The 21,132-nt window shown below is 41.3% G+C and overlaps 5 protein-coding genes across 5 annotated transcripts; all 5 read right to left on the bottom strand.

Moving 5' to 3' along the window:
- Positions 1-939: 939 nt before the first annotated feature.
- bpgm (2,3-bisphosphoglycerate mutase) lies at positions 940-2,337 on the bottom strand (the record flags this gene model as incomplete). The annotated part of the gene is made up of 2 exons (XM_084453199.1): positions 940-1,115; positions 1,737-2,337. The coding sequence occupies 2 exons, from the start codon at positions 2,335-2,337 to the stop codon at positions 940-942; spliced, it is 777 nt and encodes a 258-aa protein (XP_084309325.1).
- A 1,821-nt stretch (positions 2,338-4,158) lies between these two features.
- On the bottom strand, positions 4,159-5,839 carry LOC311320933 (troponin I, cardiac muscle-like; the record flags this gene model as incomplete). The annotated part of the gene is made up of 5 exons (XM_084452799.1): positions 4,159-4,239; positions 4,694-4,867; positions 5,000-5,089; positions 5,477-5,608; positions 5,780-5,839. The coding sequence occupies 5 exons, from the start codon at positions 5,837-5,839 to the stop codon at positions 4,159-4,161; spliced, it is 537 nt and encodes a 178-aa protein (XP_084308925.1).
- Positions 5,840-8,474: 2,635 nt separating this feature from the next.
- Positions 8,475-9,610, bottom strand: LOC311321030 (troponin I, slow skeletal muscle-like; the record flags this gene model as incomplete). The annotated part of the gene is made up of 5 exons (XM_084452898.1): positions 9,581-9,610; positions 9,271-9,402; positions 9,093-9,182; positions 8,692-8,865; positions 8,475-8,564 (listed from the first exon to the last, which is right to left on the bottom strand). The coding sequence occupies exons 2-5, from the start codon at positions 9,373-9,375 to the stop codon at positions 8,475-8,477; spliced, it is 459 nt and encodes a 152-aa protein (XP_084309024.1). The 5' UTR covers positions 9,376-9,402; positions 9,581-9,610.
- Positions 9,611-14,357: 4,747 nt separating this feature from the next.
- On the bottom strand, positions 14,358-15,653 carry LOC311321029 (troponin I, slow skeletal muscle-like; the record flags this gene model as incomplete). The annotated part of the gene is made up of 5 exons (XM_084452897.1): positions 15,612-15,653; positions 15,350-15,481; positions 14,877-14,966; positions 14,591-14,764; positions 14,358-14,444 (listed from the first exon to the last, which is right to left on the bottom strand). The coding sequence occupies exons 2-5, from the start codon at positions 15,452-15,454 to the stop codon at positions 14,358-14,360; spliced, it is 456 nt and encodes a 151-aa protein (XP_084309023.1). The 5' UTR covers positions 15,455-15,481; positions 15,612-15,653.
- A 2,769-nt stretch (positions 15,654-18,422) lies between these two features.
- On the bottom strand, positions 18,423-20,478 carry LOC311321028 (troponin I, slow skeletal muscle-like; the record flags this gene model as incomplete). The annotated part of the gene is made up of 4 exons (XM_084452896.1): positions 18,423-18,509; positions 19,882-20,055; positions 20,167-20,256; positions 20,374-20,478. The coding sequence occupies 4 exons, from the start codon at positions 20,476-20,478 to the stop codon at positions 18,423-18,425; spliced, it is 456 nt and encodes a 151-aa protein (XP_084309022.1).
- Between the last annotated feature and the right edge of the window lie 654 nt (positions 20,479-21,132).

The raw sequence follows: 21,132 nt of genomic DNA, 5'->3' as shown, positions 1-21,132 counted from the left end.
GTAATATTTGCTAATTAAGTGGTGTACATTGTACGTTCTGGATTATACTGTGCTGTACAGTATGAATGTACTGTACAGGTATGTCTAGGTAACTGTCACACTTCAATTTAAAGGAGAATGCTTGTTTTTGACAACCTGGACCTTATTTACGCCATATTATAAGACGTTTGACTCACCGAGATCACTTTGGTGTAGTTCGGAGGCCTGTAGAAGAAATTTAAAGCGTGCTGGCCTGTGCGCATGCGTGCTGGAGCAAGTGGGGAAAGGCGTTTAAAGATCATACAGAGGCTAAAGACCACGTATTTGAAAACCACAACAAGGCCTCGCTTTGGGGAATCACAACTGTCGATTCATAAAATCAGATTGATGAAAACAACCGTTTAGCGTCCGAAAATAGATTTTTAGAAACTGCATTCTCGGTGCCCCGTCCACCGCCATTACATGGATATACTGGCTCGCGCTGGATTTCACATTTCTTCTACATGCCTCCGAACTACACCAAAGTGATCTCGTGAGTCAAACGTCTTATAATATGTCGTAAATAAGGTCCAGGTTGTCAAAAACGAGCATTCTCCTTTAAGCTCCAAACCTAATTAACACTAAAGGCACATGTGACATAGGTTTGAAAAATATCTTGTCAAAGTTATCTAGTCTGTAAGAGCATCTTCACTATAAACAGACACCTCCTCAGTGCTTCCCCTCGCAGTCTATTAACTACAGTACCTTCATTTTAATTTTCTGCCTATGGACTGTGCCAAGAATATTATGCCTCACAAAGTTCCCTCTGACTAAAACAGTCTATCCCTGGATACGGATTTACTCAATTAGAAATAAAATCAAGAATCGAGTTTTAGGTGAATCCAATTAGAAGTCGTGCATAGTGAACCAGTGCGAAGCCAAGAGCCAAGGCCAATCCTACAGACCGCTGCCTGGACTACCTCAGGCAGATTGTTTGACCTTTCCCTGGTCCTCCACCTTTTTTATAGCTGCCTGAATCTTTGCCTGGTCTCCCAGGAGCTGCCGTGGTTTCACGCACTGAAGGTTTTCATCCAACTCCATCAAAACCGGTATCCCCGTGGGTAGAGTCACGTTGACAACCTCTGCATCCGATATGCCTGTGGAAACAGTGACGATCATGTTTGTATGTGCAGATAATTCATCATTCAAATAACCAAAGATATTTGCTACATAGAGATAAAATCCATGTCAATACTACTTAGAGTATGATCATGTTAAACATAATGAACCTAAACATTTCCACCAACTTATACTCACCCTTTACATAACTAAGTTCATAAAGTAAGTGAACGGCTGTGGCTACATGCACAGTCCTCAAAGGCTGCTGTGGGTGTGCTGAAAGGTCAACACAGATCTAATAGCAGTAGTCAAATGTAACATAAACTCAGTGCCCTTTTTGTTAAAGTTCAGCATACCATTTCTGGAACTGAAATACTGTATGTTCCTCGCAACCGAATGGAACTTATGGGTACAATATGTTAGCCTGGAAGCCAGTCTTTCTTGCCAAAAAAATCAAAATCCACTGTAACACAAAAGTCAATTTTTTTGTTTGTTTGTGTTTGTTTTTTCTAGAAAGACTGTCTTCCAGGCTAACAATGCTGTTCTCTTTGTGAATACAAAGTGAAAGTGACCAGCTCATACTAAACCCGCACAGACAAAAGCTGATAGAACAATAGCAGAGTGAACCCTCATGGTGCTGGTGCTCTCTGGCCGCATACCTTCCAGGTGTTTTAACAGGGCTCTACAGCTGTTCCCATGGGCCGAAATAAGCACAGTCCTACCACTCTTGATCTCTGGCAACACGGTGCTGTCCCAGTAGGGCAGGAGTCTCTCCAGCACCTCCTTCAGACTCTCTGAACGAGGCAGATTCTCCTTAGCCACATCGCAGGTGCTGTACCTGCGGTCATTATAGATTTCCAGGAAGTAAGGGTGTGATTCGTCAATTGCTGGCGGCGTGATGTCATAGCTTCTCCTCCACTGCTTCACTTGCTCCTCTCCGTGGATCAGGGCCATCTCGGCCCGGTTCAGCCCGATCAGGGCGCCGTAGTGTCGCTCATTGAGCCTCCAGGACTTCACCACGGGCACCCACTCCTGCCCCATGGCCTCCAGCACCAGCCACGCCGTGTGGATGGAGCGGCTGAGCAGGGAGGTGAACACCATGTCGAACCTGTAGCCCTGCTCCTTCAGGAGACGTCCGCACTCCTGGGCCTCCTTAATGCCGTCCAGGCTCAGCTTCTGGTCCACCCAGCTGCAGAAGCGGTTCTCTTTGTTCCACTCACCCTCCCCATGCCTCAGCAGAAAGATTTTGTATTTGGACATCCGAAGGACTGGCAGCAGAAGCCTTCGACACACAGGAAATAATCGTATCAAAATGAGGGTGCAGTGACAACCCCACCTCACACAATCAGCATTGTTTTACATTGGATGAAAAGGGTGCATTTAAGCCTACAGTGCTAAAAAAAAATCTATAAATAAAGGGATTCAAATACAAATATTTGAACGATACAGGCATTTCAAGTGCTGGCCTACACATCTGTAACTAGGCATTCAGTAACGTTAATTTAAAAGAGAAACAGCCCGGAAACATGATCAAATGTACGTGTTGTTTACGTGAAAACATCAACCATATCAACAAGTAACAGTTAAAAGCATGAAATCACTAACATTACACGCTAGCTCATCAAAACAGCTATTGTCTAGCTGCCGGGTAACATGCATGGATAACGGGTCATCTCATCTCCACCAAGCAGCTCACGGACAACGCAAGAGACCGCGCGAAGGTTATAACTGTTAGGCAAATTATTTTTAAGGGAAATGCATTATACCATAACACTGAAATAGTCTTACCCTGCGTGGGATTCAGGTCGGACCAGTTGTGTAGTGTTGGCTGTGAGCTGAGTCAAGGCTGTGAGCTGAGTCAAATTTAGACAACCTAGAGAGCGTTGCCAGACGTCGATGATTGATGTTCTTCTCGCCCAATAGAAACTGTCCACTCCGCATGAGGGCGGTACTATCCTCGTGTTTATTATCCATATTAGGACTGAGGAACGCCTCGCCATGGAGGCGCGCCGAGACGTGGGCTATTGGCGGGCTATTGGCAAATCACGTTATCTTACGAAATTGGATGAATGGATATAAAAGAAGGACAAAAGCAAAAGCATCTCACAGATGTTCGACAACAGAAATCACCATGCATTTCCCCCCAAAAACGTCTCGTCTGTCTCCTATGATCACTGCAGCTACTGAGCAAGGAGGCGCGGCATGATAGCTAGACAGCAACATTGTAGCACTCACTGAACGTGGCTAGACAGTCAAGTAGTATGATGGCCTACACAGTGAATGAGAATGGTTGAATGGAGAAGCAGCGTTCAGTTTTTATGCCCCACATATCTGGAACACACTTCCAGAAAACTGCAGGTCTGCTGCAACTCTTGGTTCTTTTAAAACAAGCCTGAAGACTTTTCTTTTTGCCACTGCTTTCTGAGAGGAGTTATGTTTATCTGTATACTGCACTGTAACTTTTATTCCTGTATTGTATTTGTCCTGCTTTTTGTTTTAAATGTCTATAATGACTTGCTTTTTGTTTTAATGCTTTTAATTTGTCCTGCCTTTTGTTTTAAATGTCTATAATGTCTTGCTTTTTGTTTTAATGCTTTTAATGTCTCATGTAAAGCACCTTGAATTGCCCTGTGGCTGAAATGTGCTATATAAATAAACTTGCCTTGCCTTGCTCTCTCGCTCTCTTGATTAACGTACCTCCCAATACCTCCCAATCAACTGAACACATTATTTATACGCACGCACACACGTACTAAAACACGTACACAACACTTTAGCCTATACATTAACTACTCACAGCAATTAATATGTTTACACAATGCTTTATTGTCAATGGCACCAAATTTGATACCTAACACACATTTAGCATCTCCTTAAGATATTAAATAAATAACAGTATTTCATTATGTTTTACATACAAATGATACAACTCACCATCGAGGGAGAATAGTATTATCATATGACGGCATAATGTACACAATTTACATGTAACAATTAAAGAGACTCACAAAACGTGTTTGTCTTGACTGTCAGTATGTAAACAGCCATACGTTAAATGTTAATGTTCTCTTGATCTCATGATTAAGAAGCAAACATCTTCTTCCTTCCCTCCATCCCAGACATGGCGTCCACGTTCTTGCGCCAGTCAGTGACCTCCTCTTTCTGTGGGGGGAAGACAACAATACGGTAACTCATCCTCATGACAGCTCCACCACAATGATCATCCTGCTGCAATAGAGGTTGTTCAATTCCTGAAATTCCAATGTATAGCTGGAATGTATATATGTATGGAATGTATAGCTCAGGGGTAGTGCGGGTCGTCCAATGATCGTAGGGTTGGTGGTTCGAATCCCGGCTCCTCCTGACTGCATGTCGAAGTGTTCTTGGGCAAGACACTGAACCCCAAATTGCTCCCAATGAGCAGGCTTGCGCCTTGCATGGCAGCTGCCGCCATTGGTGTGTGAATGTGTGTGTGAATGGGTGAATGAGAGGCCTTCATTGTAAAGCGCTTTGGATAAAAGCGCTATATAAGTGCTGTCCATTTACCATTTTACCATTTACCAATGATGCTCTCCATTCCACCAACAGACATAGACAATGATGGTACAACCCTAACCTTCTCCTCCTCTTTCTTCACGGTCTTGAGGTTGGCCTTGAAGTCAACGGACTCTTTGACCCTGGAGCCCAGCAGAGCCCCCAGCATGGCGTCAGCAGACACTCTGACCCTTCTCAGATTGGGTCTCTTCATCTTGCCCTTCAGCTCAAAGATCTTCTGAGACAGCTCCTCTACCTGTGCACCCCAGAATGTCATGGCACACAAAGGGTTGTTACCAAGCACTCCCCTATAGAGATAGATACCTAACTACAAACACATTTTGAGCATGGATATATTACAACTTGATTAAACACCTGAAGTAGGTACCTCCTTATCACTTTTGGATACTTTTGCCGCAACGTCATACCGCTCCTCATCAACAACATCAGTTTTCTGGTGCAGTTCCTTGCACAGATTCTGTTGATAGAATGCTTTAGTTTAACAACTGAGTGCATCAATTTCATTCTTTTCTGGTAAACACGGTACTTTCCCTTACAGTTTCAGTTTCAGTTTTCAGTTTATTTTATTTGTTAGAGAGGGACAATGTACATTAAAAAACATTTTATAAAATAGAATGTAAATGTACCCAATTGTAGCCAAAAGGCTAGTTTACATTGGCAGTCCCCCTGCCAGAAATAATCGGCTAGTACCTAGTAAAAAAGATTAAAACGCAAGTAAACTCTTTCATGGTAATTTACTCTAAATTAGTTTAGATTCAGATGTCAGGGGCAGTAAACCATTTTGAACTATTAATAATACCTGTGAAATGCCTGAATACAGACCAGTCATAGAGTGTGATTGTACCTGAAGTTCCTGTACAGACAAGCCAGACAGTTCGAGTGGTGGGACTCTCTCTCCCAGAATCCTCTCCCGGTCTGCTGCTTTCTGCTCCTTTTCGGCCTCCACCATCGTCATGGCCTTCTTGAGCAGTTTGGTCTTGAGCACAGCACATAATGCAGTAAAGTCACAACTCGCACTTTACTAGAAAGATTAATAAGATCTATCTATTCATCTACAGTATGTAATAAACATTTACAACACTTAGATTGGCAGTGCAATAACTATACTTCTTGTATACACTGTTTCAGTTTACACAGACAACAGTACCTTCAAGTATAATCTGCGAGATGCAGAAATCTTCGGCTTTGGTTTCTGAAAAAAGGACATTAAACGTTTCTTGAGAAAATATGAGCTGTTTATGTTTGTACTCTTTCGAGCGCTTAGATGAGATGTGCTCAAATCGATTATGCCATGTCTTCACATTATTTTTTCACTTCAGCAATTGTTTCTGTCTTGAATATAAGCAGGAACTTACCTGCATCCTGGGACAGCGGTCGATAGCAGAGAAAACACAGAGATGTACATAAGATTAAAGACCATATTCTTACCATGTAGTAAACTATTGTATATTTTGAAAGAAAGAACAAGAAAGGCCTGTGAGACAGCGGAACTTACGCTTCAGACATGGTTGCAGTTTTGTGTCTCTGCTGTCATATTTACAATGTAAAAAAAAGTTGATCAGTATAGCACAAAGAAAATGCTTTACATCATATCATTTTATAAATTGCACTGTTGATAGGCAGATTTCAACTTTGTAGTTTCAAATGAAAAGACATTACAGTATTGTGTTTTTTTTTCTTGGCCAAGTCTCTTGAAAATGATTTTAATCTCAATGAGACTAACCAGGTTAAATGTTAAATAAAGCATTAAAACTATTTCATTTCATGTACCGTTTTCTATTTCATTTAAGAACAGCAGACTGATGACCCTTTATAATATCTAGCCTCAACAACTTAACTGTTAGAACATTTATTCTGTTTCAGAGAGATTAATTACTAACTTAGAGTAACTGACATGAACTTGTGGACACACCTTGAAAGATAGTATCTAACAATTAATTTCATTCATTTTCATTAAATTTATTTAACCAAGGTCAGACCATTGGGATTCAAATTGTTTTAAGAGCGACCTGGCCAAGAATGACAGCAATACAAACAGTTTCATACACACTCACATTAAAAACAATAGATCAGCTCAAACGTGTCATACATTAGAGACACAATACAGTCTCATTAATCAATCTAATCAGCCATTAAATACCTAGTTGAGCACTTTATGGTACTGTACTGTCACAGAATAATTTAGTTTACCATCATCATCTAATTCAAATGTTCAGTTTCTGTGCCACCTTATTTACTACTTCAACTTGACCTCTTGGATTTAAGTTCACAGGTAGCTTGACCTGCTGTCAAAAGAGAATGAACTCTTTTCTCACAATCACATTTACTGACTTCCTTCAGGGATAGTGTATTGTGTTAAGGCAGAAACTTACCTTCCAGGTGACAGGAATAAACGTATCGTCTTTGTGAGGCTAGAGGGACGGAAAGGTAGATATATAGATTCTGGAGCTCATGTGAGTGGCCCACTAAAATAGACTGTCCACTGTCCTCAACATTCTTGCCCTGAAATTCTGCACATCCCAATCTTTGGTGTATGTTCTTCATGCGCAACTGTCCACCTGTGGTCAACTGTCCACCTGTGGTCTGTCTGCATTCACTGAGGAACAGGACAAGGGGGGTGAAGACATTTCTCATGTGTTGAAGTACAATACTGTGTGTGTGATTATACTAACACCTAGACAGACTAATACATTTCATTAATCTATTAGGAACAGAAGCAGTTAGTCCATTTTATATATTTTGAGACATTAGCGAGATGAGCCTCTCACACTTTGTGTTTTATTAATGGCAGGCATATCCAAACTAACCAAACCGTAGCTTACTGGAATATTTGAACATCTTGTACTTCACAAACTATAGATGAATGAATTTTGTAAACATGTTGAAAAATATTGGTGTCCTGCACAGAATGATAAAAATGGCATGTTGTCCACTGTTTGGCAAAAGTTGTATGATGAAAAAACACAACAATGAGGAACTCAACATCAATTTAATCTTGGACGTTGATACACAATAAATATTACTTTGCATAGTCCATTACACAGTACCAATAAAGCGTCTGGACACTGGCTGTTTTACTTCAGGCTCAGTTCTAAAGGATAATACTGCCATCATCAGGCTGTTGGGGAGAATTGCAAGTAATGCAAGAGTATAATTATGGCTTACCACTTCTGCTCTGACACAGCCATTGCAGAAGGGAATTACATTGCCTGGAAAACAATAAGTATCAAACACATTTATTCACAGTACACATACTGTAGCTACCTACATTTGCTAAAGCGATGCCATACAGTCATTAAAAAGACCTACAGTATGTCATGTACAAAACATGAACGTTATCTCTTGAGACCTTCAGTTGCCCCCTCCATAACATGGACTCTGTTTCTGTATCCTTCTCTCCAACCAGAAAGTGTCACGTGATTGATATTCACCAGGAAACTGTGAGAAATATAATATCAAATCAGATGCAAACAATTATGTTTGTCTGTTAAAGGTACGCAATGTAGTTTTTGACCACTAGTATGCGCTCTAGAGCAAATTTGAGAAGGTGGTCCCCGAAAATTGCGTACTACGTCATTGCGTCAATACGCGGAACACATAATAGTGACGTTTCACACATCTTTGTTGTTTTCAAAACATTAGCTAAATATCATTTTGCGAAGAAATTACAAGGTAGGAAAGACATTCAAGTGATTCAACATGTTTATTAGACTACAAGGAACCATATAATTGAGGAATTTCGAAAATAAACAAAGAACGGATTGTTTTGATTCACGTTTCGTTGGGTGCCTTTAAATATGTTGACTGATGGATTGAACCTCACCAATGATATTTGTACCCTTTCAGTTTCCAGAAGCGTCAAACAGCTTCTTCCTGCCCTCCATGCCGGACATAGCCTCCACGTTCTTCCTCCAGTCCGTCACCTCCTCTTTCTGAGGGGAGCACAAACAGAATTGGCACCCAATCCCATCCCTACCCAAGATTCCTATACTATTGAAAAGATATTCCCTGGGGTCGCAGTTGCAGGCATCCTGAAAAGACAAGTATGGACACACATACCTTCTCGTCCTCTTTCTTGACTGTCTTGAGGTTGGCCTTGAAGTCGATGGACTCCTTATGTTTGGAGCCCAGCAGGACACTCAGCATGGCCTCAGCAGAGATCTTCACTCTCCTCAGGATAGGTTTCTTAAATTTGCTCTTCAGCTCAATGATCTTCAGCATCATTTCATCGATCTGGCAGAGGGAATGGACATCACTGTTTTAGGATACTTGGGCTTTACCATCTATTTCCCGTTCCAGCCTGTGACGCTTCACCAAGATCTTGACAAACTCCGAACGAGGTGTTTACAACCACTAGGGGGCAGTATTTGGTTAGTATTGCTTCTAAACGCAGCCTCAAACGGTTATGGTTAGTGTTATGTAACACAAATCAAGAGGATTTTTGGAGTACAGTAGCTTACCTCTTTATCATTCTTGTTCACCTTGAGTTCAGTATCATACCGCTCCTCATCTACAACATCAATTTTATGGTGCAGGTCCTTGCATAGATCCTGTTAGATAAAACAACAGCATAATATATACTGCATTTCACTAGGAATTAATGTGTGTATATGTTACGTAATGTTGACGCGGCAGCACCTGGAGCTCCTGCACAGACAGTCCAGACAGTTTGAGAGGAGGAACTCTCTCAGCCAGAGCGTCCTCCCTCTCCTTCACCTTCACCTCCTTCTCGTCCTGCAACATCTGGGCAGCTATGGTCAGCAGCCTGATCTGTGGGAGGAAGGCATGGCCATGGTCATGGGACCCTGAACAGTAGAGGATTTATCAGATATGCACTCTGTTGAATGTGCTGTATCCCAAAACTCATTGGTTTCTTAATATGAAGCTGGTCGCTAGCGTTTGGGGAAGGGAATCGGTCCTTAAACAGTGAGATGCTTTACGTAACTACCTTTAGCCCCAGCTTTCGAGAGGAGGAGATCTTGGACCTTGTTTTCTGAAATTAGGGCAAATGGAAGACATACTGTACATTTCAAGGTATCATATACGCATAATGTAAATGCATTTGCAGTTGTTGAGGTGAATTTTGGTTAATTAAGTTAATGAACTCACGGCTGAGGGCGGCCTGTCCAGTATTTTTTGATGGTTGGAAAATAGAAACGCCAATTAAACACAACATACAGTACAGTAATGTTCTAATTCATTTTTTTTTTATTCACATTTGACCAAGTATAGTATACTTACGCGTCTGCCATGTTTTCCCTTTTTATCCTAAGCACTGAAATTTGGAGAACAAAATGGGAAATGTAAAGTTACCATCTCTCTCATAAATCAAATGGTCTCTTTATGGTCCTTTACAGTGGCGGGGATCTGTATCCAACTTTGGGGGGGACATTTACATTGACATTTTGCAAGAGTATTTTTTGGGGGGGACATCTTCCTACGCGGCTGTATGGTCATTTGAATGCCACTACCCCAATCTAAATATTGGGGGGGACATGTTCCCCCTGACCCCCCGAGGATCCCCGCCCCTGGTCCTGTAGAACTGTCAAGGTGAAATGTGTAGCCATATCACAGCTAGTGGAAATGCTGTGTACCTAAATGCTGATTGTAATGTACCGTAATCACTCTTTCACCTGGGCAATTGAGCTGTGAGCTGAGAATTGAATTCTGTCTTTAGTCTTATTGGCTCAGATATGTCACCTACTCTATGTATGTGGGGGCTCATCAAGGCTTCCCTATAGCGTCCACTCCTGATTTACTCCCATGCGTCCTCTAGAGGGCGTCCAAGAGGGGACTCAGCTCATACTGAAGAGGGAACTTAAAGGAGTAGTAAAGGGAAAATGCATGTTTAGCCCTGTTTTAAGGTTACTTATGATCATATACAATGGTTCAGATCAAAACGTTGACAAAACTAGCACTTTTGAGAAAGTCTGATAATTGCTCTACCACCGTTTTGGTCATACAATGGATGTGGGTGGGCACCGTGAAAAATCTTTCAAAAACATGTTAAACTCACCGATTATGTTGCTAGGCTACCTAGTTTGCGGAAGTTTACACACGTATGTGCTGCGACTAAATAGTTCTATGCTTAATATTAAAAAAAGCCTTTCCAGATGAACTAGAATCTTACTTTATGGCGAATTATATGTCAGAACGCCAACTAACACTTCGGTGAGTTTCTTGTCTTTGAAATCGAGAGTTTAACATGTTTTTTGAATGATTTTTCAAGGTGCCCACCCACATCCATTGTATGACCAAAACGGTGGTAGAGCAATTATCAGACTTTCTCAAAAGTGCTAGTTTTGTCAACGTTTTGATCTGAACCATTGTATATGATCATAAGTAACCTTAAAACAGGGCTAAACATGCATTTTCCCTTTACTACTCCTTTAAGGACATGTATTGTATGCATGCCAGAAGCTGGACTCTATTTGTAGCTATATGTTTTATAGGAGAGCTTTTGTGTGATGACATTTCGCCTATTAAGTGAGATGGAATATTGAGGCCATAGATCACAATGCTGTATATTCACAGTACTGTACTGTATATTCACATTTTGTCCACATTTTTAAAGGAATAACAGGAATAACTTCTAATTTTTGCAAAAGTGAAGAATGAGAGAGATTGTATCACAATCTTACTTTACATGTACATAGTGTATTACATGTATCACATTTCTGTGGAGTATACAAAACAGATCTTTAACAGTAAAACATAAGAAGCTAACCCAAGCTTTCACAGTGCAGAGCAGGAGAATGCCTCAACACAAGTGACAAGAGTTTCATCATATAGGTGACAAGAGGAGTGAATGGTCAACTAATTGAAAGGCATGTAAGGTGACACTAACCTGTTGTCAGTGTTCAGCAAAATAGTACAGTAATACTGTCCAAGAACTAAAACAATTGCTTAGCTCTCTCTGAAATCTGGCTTCTAGTCCTATCGATATCAACCAAATACTGTAGCATTGATCACAGTATACTTAACTTTAAACTATATTGAAAAGTCACTCATTTCATAAACAACTCACCTTTGCACTCCTACTACACCTGCATTCCTACCATACAGGTTAATCAACTTCACACGTGAGGTTAATATGAAAGAATGGTCCATAATATCATGGCAAAGTGCTGAAACGTACCTTAACGTGAAGACAAGTCTGAGAGGGTGACCGGCAGCTCGCTGAGAGAGGGTAGGGGGGAAATCATCCAGATTTATAGAGTCGATCCCCCATGTGAATGGCTCACCAAAATAGACCTGTGTCTGTGCCACTCTCCCTCTGACTGGGACGTTTGGCACATAGCACCCCCATATTATTCAGACTGGAAAGTGCTGTAATAAACCAACTTTTATGGACATTTGAGTACACACTTTTGCATGGTTTTGACGCCACCCCTTGGTGACCAGTGACATGGAGTATTTACTACAGGGACCGCCTGTCCCTAGGTCGTGACACCCAGTAGCACATATACAGTATACCTGACCCGGACATTCTCTGACCTTGACTTGCTGTCAACCTCTCCCAGAACTCTGATGCTTCAGCAGCTGTTAGAACAATCTACCCAACCAACCAAACACAAGCAAGCCAGTAAAAGACAAAAGACCAATGGCACTAGATTCATCCAAACAGTATAAGCAGATGAGGCAGCTCATAACACTCAGATGCATCACACAATATAAGTCTGTACATAGCTGGGGCAAAACACTTTTGTGTGTGTTTGAACCCACACCACAAGCAATTAATCTAAAGACATCTAATATTAGACCAGTACCAAAGGAAAAATACTCTGGCAAGGACCCTACAGTAGGTGGTTTGCTATAAAGTCCTAACCAGCTCTGTGTGAAGTTAGTGGCAGATGAACTGGCATACTGGTACCATGCAGCATACAGTTCCCTGTGAATAACCAAGAATATTATTTGGCATTAAGGTGTGAGGATGTCTAAATGTGATAATCTTCTTAACCATCAGAGCTCCACCTTTGAGCTGAGAACAAACCCACATAAATTATTGAGGTGCTTCATTTAGGCATTGGGACTAACAGGAACAGATGTTAGTTCAGTCTTGATGCAGTGTAAGCTGACCCTTCTATTCAAAGTGCCTTTATTGTAAGATGGATTCAAAGGTACAAAAGAGCCAATCACCTAGATATTGCAAATTGACGCACCACCTCTCAAAATGGCCGGAGTGATTGTCTCTGCAGAAGAAGCCCAACAGCTTAAACAAGTACTGTACATGGGCTATCTTTAAAGAAATGCACGTTCAGATAACCACACATTTCCTGAAGCAACTATAGCTAGAATGTCCACAACAATAAACCTCATACAAGCCAGAGTAATTCACTAAGTTCTCAGTAACTGTCTCAGAAGCTCTCCATGCTGTGCTTGTCCCTTCAGTAATGCCAGGAATGGTGTCCTCTCTGGGTGCAGGAATGGAGTCCTGCTGATCTCCACTATGTTCGGAAATGGGGCGGCTGTAGCTCAGTTGGTAGAGCGGGTCGTTCAGTGATCGAAGGGTCAGCGGTTCGAATCCCAGCTCCGACTGTCCACATGTCGAAGTGTCCTTGAGCAAGACACCTAACCCCAAATTGCTCCCAATGAGCAGGTTAGCACCTTGCATGGCAGCTACTGCCATTGGTATGTGTGTGTGAATGGGTGAATGAGAGGCCATTGTAAAGCGCTTTGAGTGCCGCTAAGGTGGAAAAGCGCTATATAAGTGCAGTCCATTTATCACAGGTCTTTGTGTCAGTTTTTGTCTGCTTTAATTTACAAATTTTGTTAAATTTCTAGCTTTTGTGTTGGAAGAGAAGAAGAGCACTCGAAGATTGACGATGTGTAAACATCAAAGCCTGATCAGGCTTTGATGTTTACACATACAAAAAATCTTTTTTGTATTTGAAGATGTAGTGAGCAAAGATGGATGATTTAACATTCCATATTTCTGATCTAACCAAATCTAACGGACCTCACAAATTGTTAACACAACAAAGACAAAGAACACCTTTGACTCTTCAAATGTTCATTTATTTTCTCTAGTGAAGTATTACCAGAGCAAGGTGCACAATCCTTTCTATAGCCAACAGTGAATCTGGCCTCCTTTTTGAGAACAAGATAAGGCTACATCTAAGAGTAATCGGATCAAACAGTGTAGAGTTGTTAAAGCAATTAAAATTTCTAAAATTTCATATAGCCGATAAATACATAATAATATACAGTTCGCATTATCTGCCCGATAATTATCGGCACCAATAATATCATGCATCTCTAACTAATACTTTTTGACAAATGACACATTAAAAAAAAAGAGATAATCTTTGTCAGAAGTATTTATTTTCAAACCTTGTATTGCAGAATAAATCAGAGCAAATACTGTAAAGACATAAATTACCTACAGAACAGAACAGAACACATCAGATTCATCTGTTTTGTAAAAATGCACACGAGGATTATCTTTGACCTTTACTAGATGTTCCAACAACAACAGCACTAAACATGCTAAATGCTACAGTATGCAACACTATGACTATGACTGGGAGAGGTACCATGTACAGTGCATGTTACTGTACACTATACTGTACGTGTGCCCACTGTGTGTGAGAGAGCTTCTGTGAGTGGGTGAGGTTCTGTGTGTGTACTGTACCGTATGTGTATGTTTACGACTTCAGTGCTCATCAAGAAAGAAATGCAATTACAAGCTGTTACCACGTACAGTGGCGTCCATCGACACAAATCTATTGTCCTGCATCAAACAGCTTCTTCCTGCCCTCCATGCCAGACATGGCCTCCACGTTCTTCCTCCAGTCCGTCACCTCCTCTTTCTGAGGGAAGGATGGAAATCATACTCAACTTAGCAATGTGCCTGAACAAAAAGTGAATGCTAACTATGACCAGATTCAGGTCACCTTGATTTGCTTGACTTCGTCTTCACAAAGAGCAACGGTTTGGCACTGGACGCTTCCCTTACCTTCTCCTCCTCCTTCTTCACAGTCTTGAGGTTGGACTTGAAATCGACAGTCTCTTTGACCCTGGCACCCAGCAGAGCTCCAAGCATGGCGTCAGCTGAGATCTTCACCCTTTTCAGGGCAGGTCTCTTCATTTTACCCTTGAGCTCAATGATCTTCTGTGATAGATTCTCAACCTGGGAACACAGGGTGGAATTTAACTGTATGCTCAAAACAAACATGGCCTTGAATCAGCTCTTTAATGGATTACCAAGTATTTTTTAATGACTTAATATTCTATTGATGTACCTCTTTGTCATTCTTGGCCACCTTGGCAGAGATGTCATAGCGTTCCTCATCAGTGACATCGATCTTATGGTGCAGTTCTTTACACAGGGCCTGTAAGAAGGTGAGATTGAACAGCCAGAGGACTGCATCATAGACCAAACAGGCTTTCAGAAGGCCAAAACAAGGCCTTTATAAGAGAAACCCTGGTTTTGTTAGGCTGCAAAATGTATGGCTTTGTAGTTTTTGACTCAGTCTCAGTTCAGACATTCATTGAATGTGCATGATGCAGTACACCACAGATGTTTCACATCTCATTAACAGGTAGATATCAAAAGTAGCTATCAAACTAAACATATGACATTGTAATTCTTGCATATGAGGAATCCACACAAAATACGATTCTAAACCTTTCTCTCACATTTAATGCATATTGACAATTCCAGTTATGTTTTCTTTAAGTGGCGTGACTGACAGTGTTAACCTCTGTGACATACCTGAAGGTCTTGGAGAGACAAACCAGACAGCTGGAGTGGTGGGACTCTCTCCTTCAGCGTGGTCTCTCTCTCCAGCCTCTTCTCCTCGCTCTCTGTCACCAGCATAGACTCTGCCTTCTTCAGCAGTTTGGTCTGAAATAACACAGGACAAGCACGTTTTGCGAGTCACACATTGTGACATAAATCACTCTGCCGCAGACCGCAGATTGTGATGATGTGATGATAAAACAGATTTTACACATGTTGAGATAAAAGACAATACCTTGAGAGCCAGTCTACGGGATGCAGAGATCTTTGACTTTCTCTGCAAGAATGAACACAGATTGATTTTTTTTTTTTTAAACAACAACAACAACAACAGTATAGAGATCAAAATCAGCTTCAGTGAAGATTAGTTTAAATACACATGTTTCATATCAACAACATAAGCTCACAGAGCATAGAGGTACAGTAGAACCGACATATTTCATATTGATGGGCCTAATCACAATACTGATAACTGATAACTTTTTTTCAGTTTTACTTCCAACCAACACTCCATATCTAGAAAGACGTATAATTTGCTTACCGGTCTACAGTATGATTGTAATTTGATGGTGGAAAGCAAAGAAATAAAGATAAAAGATACTGTAGTGAATAATAAACAATATACATACGTGATGAATTTGTAACAATAATGAGTACCTAGAGGACATCAAAGTGCATCCAAACTCATACTCACGCCTCAGACATGTTGAGTTATTCTTTGTTTTCTGAAATAAAGACAAATGTGCTTGTTTTACAGCACAGCCCCTTTAGGCATGCACCAAGTCAATCTGAATATCACTCAACTTGACCACTCCTATAGTAAAATGCATATCCTTGCATTCATTTCATAACATTTGATATTTTCTCCGCACAATTCAACATAACACCTCTTGCTGAGGCCACACAGGAAGAAAGGATTTGTTACTCAAGATCTGGTATGGTAGCACACAACCCTAAGCCTCAGAATTAGTAGCATAACAAGTTAGAATTCTAGAGTCTGTTAAAAGAAATGACTGAAAATGATTTGAAAACATCAAGCTTTCTTTTTTTTTCTTAAATATGAACTTTATTGCAATCTATTTCAAATATATTTTTCATGTAATCTTATAAGCTACAGTGTGTAGTTGAGTGCCTGTCCTGCATAGTACCTGATAATAGTGACATCAATGAAGTGACATTATATTCACAGACTGTCCTCAGACTGTACTGTATCTCTAGTAAAGTGTATTTCAATAATCCATATTAATGGCAAACAAATGTAATATATTCATAAGTAAAAAATAAATAAAATAAATAAATACCTTTTTTCTCTGCAGAAATGCTGGTAGAATGAGAGGAGCCAGGCTTCACTGCAGGACAGAAACACCTCAGTCAAATGTTATGGTGTCCATGAGCCTCTGTGAGTGGCTCACTAAAATAAACCCTCTGTCCATGACCTCTGACCTCACAGCACAAGCAGTAGCATCACAGCATACAGGTGTTACCCAACGACCCAATGTCATGTCTCTCAATATCCCCCCATTGGGAGGAGAGGACACTGAGGATTGCCAAAAATCAGTGGTCGCCCTTACAGTAAATGGACTGCACTTATATAGCGCTTTTCCACCTTAGCGGCACTCAAAGAGCTTTACAATGGCCTCTCATTCACACACCAATGGCGGTAGCTGCCATGCAAGGTGCTAACCTGCTCATTGTGAGCAATTTGGGGTTAGGTGTCTTGCTCAAGGACACTTTGACATGTGGACAGTCGGAGCTGGGATTCGAACCGCTGACCCTTCGATCATTGAATGACCCGCTCTACCAACTGAGCTACTGAGCTAGAGCTACAGTGATTAAATAAAGTCAAATAAAGTGTCCGGGGTCTTTTCTAGTCACCCTCCCCAGTGATAGGGGTGCAGATACACACCATGCTGATCAGGAGGTGTTAGCTCTGTGCTAGCTGTGTGTGAAAGCTCAAATCAATTCAACATGACTAAATTGAAAAGGAAAAAAACAAAATGAAAAGAAAACACTAAACCATCATTGTTAATTACTTAGATATTAATTCATTAAGCACTGTAAGATAACAGCTCATATAATTTAGATTTGGATGGTACATGTATCAGGCTGAAATGATGAGTAAATTATGATTTTATAGAGAAAACATATAATGTATTTTATGTGAACCTGACATTGGGTAACACCTGAATGTTTTGATGCTACTGCTTGTTCTGTAAGGTCAGAGGGGTCAGAGGGTTTATGTAAGGTCAGAGGGTCAAGGGCAGAGGGTTTATTTTAGTGAGTCACTCACAGAGGCCCATTCTGCATTATGCAGAAATCTGACCTCAGCACAGATGTGTTCAGGGAAGCATTACCTTCACAATACAGCCAGGAGAGTGTCACCGTCCAGAACATAAACTGCACATAGAAAGACACCGCACTCTCAAACAACTCTCAAGCTCTATTTATTTGTAGAGATGTATTTAAACATACAATTTGGTTTGAATGAAGAAGGAGCTTTGAAGCCATTCAGTCAAACATACCAGTGTAAACAAAATAAAGATTTTGCTGGCTCAACTTTTAAGATATAGTTTCAAACTGTACAGTTCACATACATCCATGGCTTATAGTGGTCTGTTATCTAAAATATACACATTGAGATGATATTGATAGAGCAGTGTTCCATCCACCTGCAGGTCTACAGACTTAGAAGTTATAAAAGTGGTATTCTATCCTATCGTGTGTGTAGAATTGTCTATTGGACATTTTTTATGACACATTCCCTCATGTCACACTTAGGAACACACATTTGTAAAAAGTATATGGTTGACAGGACTCATGATAAAATGTGATTTATTACACCTCTCAGGACAGACCTCCTCCCATGCAGTCTTGGCATGCTGAAACGTGAATCTGAAATGGAGAATGAAGTAGAGAATTAAATGTCTAATGTCTAATGAATTAAATTTTCTACAAATGGTAAATAGCATTTTAGCACTGCTTCCCAAAATTTCAGAATTGCAATGAAACTTCACATAGCTCTGTGTCGTTAGTACCTGTTTATTGTCTATTGTCCAGCATTGAATAGTTTCTTCCTTCCCTCCATTCCAGACATGGCCTCCACGTTCTTACGCCAGTCTGTAACCTCGTCTTTCTGTTGAGAACAGAGAGATGTCAGATGTGTTTCAGTGACGCTGTTCCTGTCAAGTTCAAAGCACCATGAAAGAGCGAGGAACCGATTGTTGGGTGGATTCACTTTGAGGAAACGGTTGCAAGAAGCAATATTATTGATTGAACATATTTCACACCGCTGCTCACTACCAGTTTTATGTGGCATTGCACTTCGAACCGAGGGCTCAGAGTTGTTATTCACATTGTAAAGGTATCTTATGCTCTGTGAGAGTAGACATGTTAACACCTCACTCGAGACATGCCGTGTATCAGCTTGCTTCAAGACCTCAACCATCATCCCTGTTCCCAAAAAACAAGGATCATAGGACAGACCCATCGCCCTGACCTCTATGGTAATGAAGACTTTTGAGTGCCTTTTACTGTCCCACCTCAAAATCATCACAGACTCACTCCTGGACCCCTGCAGTTTGCCTACAGAGATGCAGGGGTCCACGAGTGGGTCTGTGATGATTTTGCGGTGGGACAGACTGCAGTGTGTCATCCGCTCTACTGACAAGGTGATTGGCTGCGACCTACCATCCATCCAGGACCTGCACGCCTCCAGAGCCCTGATGCAGGCAAGAAAGATTGTGGCCGACCCCTCCCTCCCTGGTCACAAACTCTTTGAGCCACTCCCTTCCGGCAGGAGGCTACAGTCAGGTCACAATCAGGACCAAAACGTCATGGCACACAAAGAGTTTCTTTCTGACTGCAACCGGCCTCATCAATAAGGCACGAGATCCCCACTGAAACTGTTTAGCTTGTAGATATTTGTAGATGTATTCATATTGTTTTGTATCACTATATCTACTGGGCCGATTTTGTGTTAGAGACACAGGGTTTGGACTGGGGTGTGTGGGGGGAGAGCCCGGAGTGCATTGCATTGCCCCTCGCTAGCTGTGACCCGAGGGCGGCCGCCACAGAGCCAGCCAAATACAGCCACCCATTCACCTCCAGTCATTTTTATCTCCGCCCCAGTGAATCACCGAGCCGCCCGTCCACGAGACGCCCAAACACGGCCCGGACGCCCATTCACCTCCATTCATTTATTGGACTAGGATTACGCAAAAACTACCAGACTGCTTTTCATGAAATTTGGTGGAGGGGTGTAGCATGGGCCAATTTAGAACCCATTCAATTTTGGCGTTCACAGAGCCCCGAAATGCGTTCAGGGGCGGAGGTCTCTGCTCTCTGAGCACCATTTCTAATTGTATTTTGCACCGTCCTGTCTCGTTCTTTCACAGTGTTTATTGTCTTACACCAACAGACCAAGCCAAATTCCTATAGGTGTAAGCTTACTGAATCTGATTCTGATGTGAAGCAGTTTGATCATGTCTCTCTCCCACCAGTCTCACCTTCTCGTCCTCTTTCTTCACCGTCTTGAGGTTAGCCTTGTAGTCGGCCTTCATCAGTTTGTTGGATTCGGTGACGGTGCCGAACATTTCATCTGCAGACTTCTTCACCCTCTTGAGGTTAGGCCTGTTCCGCGTCCCCTTGAGATCATTGATCTTCTGAAGGAGTGTTTCAATCTGTGGTCACAATTTGTATGTCATTCCTCAGAGGGTATCAATAATAACAATATTTGAAACAAACCCTTCACCCCCTACATTGTAGATGGGTAATTCCAGCACAGATAGTACCTCTTTTTCATTTTTGCCTGCCTTAACATCCATGTCATATCGGGCTTCATCTATGATATCAATCTTGCTGTGTAGATCTTTGCAAAGGTTCTGCAAAAATAGCACTTCAGGTTAGTAGATGCTACAGTACCTCTAAATGAAAGATATTTTTCATGAAGATGAACTGACTCTCAGACTCTGTGATCAGAACATAAGGCTGCTGAGTACCTGGAGCTCCTGCACAGACAGGCCAGACAGTTTGAGGGGCGGCATTCTCTCATTCAGAGCTCTGTCTCTCTCTCGTTTCCTCTCCTCACACTCAGACACAAGCATCGACCCGGCCTGGTTCAGCAGTTTGGTCTGAGGAAAGAGAATATTATAAGAGGCCTCAGGCTTTGGTCTTCAAACAAGATGGAAGTCATCGTTCGCAGGGTATAAGGCACTTGTGGGGAATATTTTTATGAATAGGATTTATCATTTGAGGAAATAAAACCTTGGAATGAAACCTACCTTTAAATGCAGGCGGCGTGTCGCTGAGTACTGTTTTTTTTTCTGAGGAATACAGGGAAAATACTGTATTTTACTATGTTTATTGCGTATGTAAATCAATCATAAATGTAAATAACATCATAAATGTCGTGTTTGAATTTGTGTAAAATGTATATGAACAGTTGTGAAAAACAGAATTTTTGACTCACCGGTCTTTTTCGAGAATGAAAGGAAACAAGATAATAGGTAATTGTTGAGTGTTCAATGCTGTAGATATGATATGTTTGATTCAACTTCTACTGACTGAAGAGACATAAATCCTTACTCACCCTTCAGACATGGCTGCTGCAGGCTAGGTTCCCTGAGGAACAGATTTAGAAATGTTGCACGCTTCAAACATCAAACAACATGCAAACTAGCCTAATGTCAACAGGTTGCACTAGTTACCCAAAAATAAATTTACCATATAACAACTCAGCTGTCATTGAACAGGTTGTT

The sequence above is a fragment of the Borostomias antarcticus genome, assembly GCF_949987555.1.
Source record: "Borostomias antarcticus genome assembly, chromosome: 18".
NCBI classification, from domain to species: Eukaryota; Metazoa; Chordata; class Actinopteri; order Stomiiformes; family Stomiidae; genus Borostomias; species Borostomias antarcticus.
This window is presented reverse-complemented; position numbering and strand designations above follow the sequence as displayed.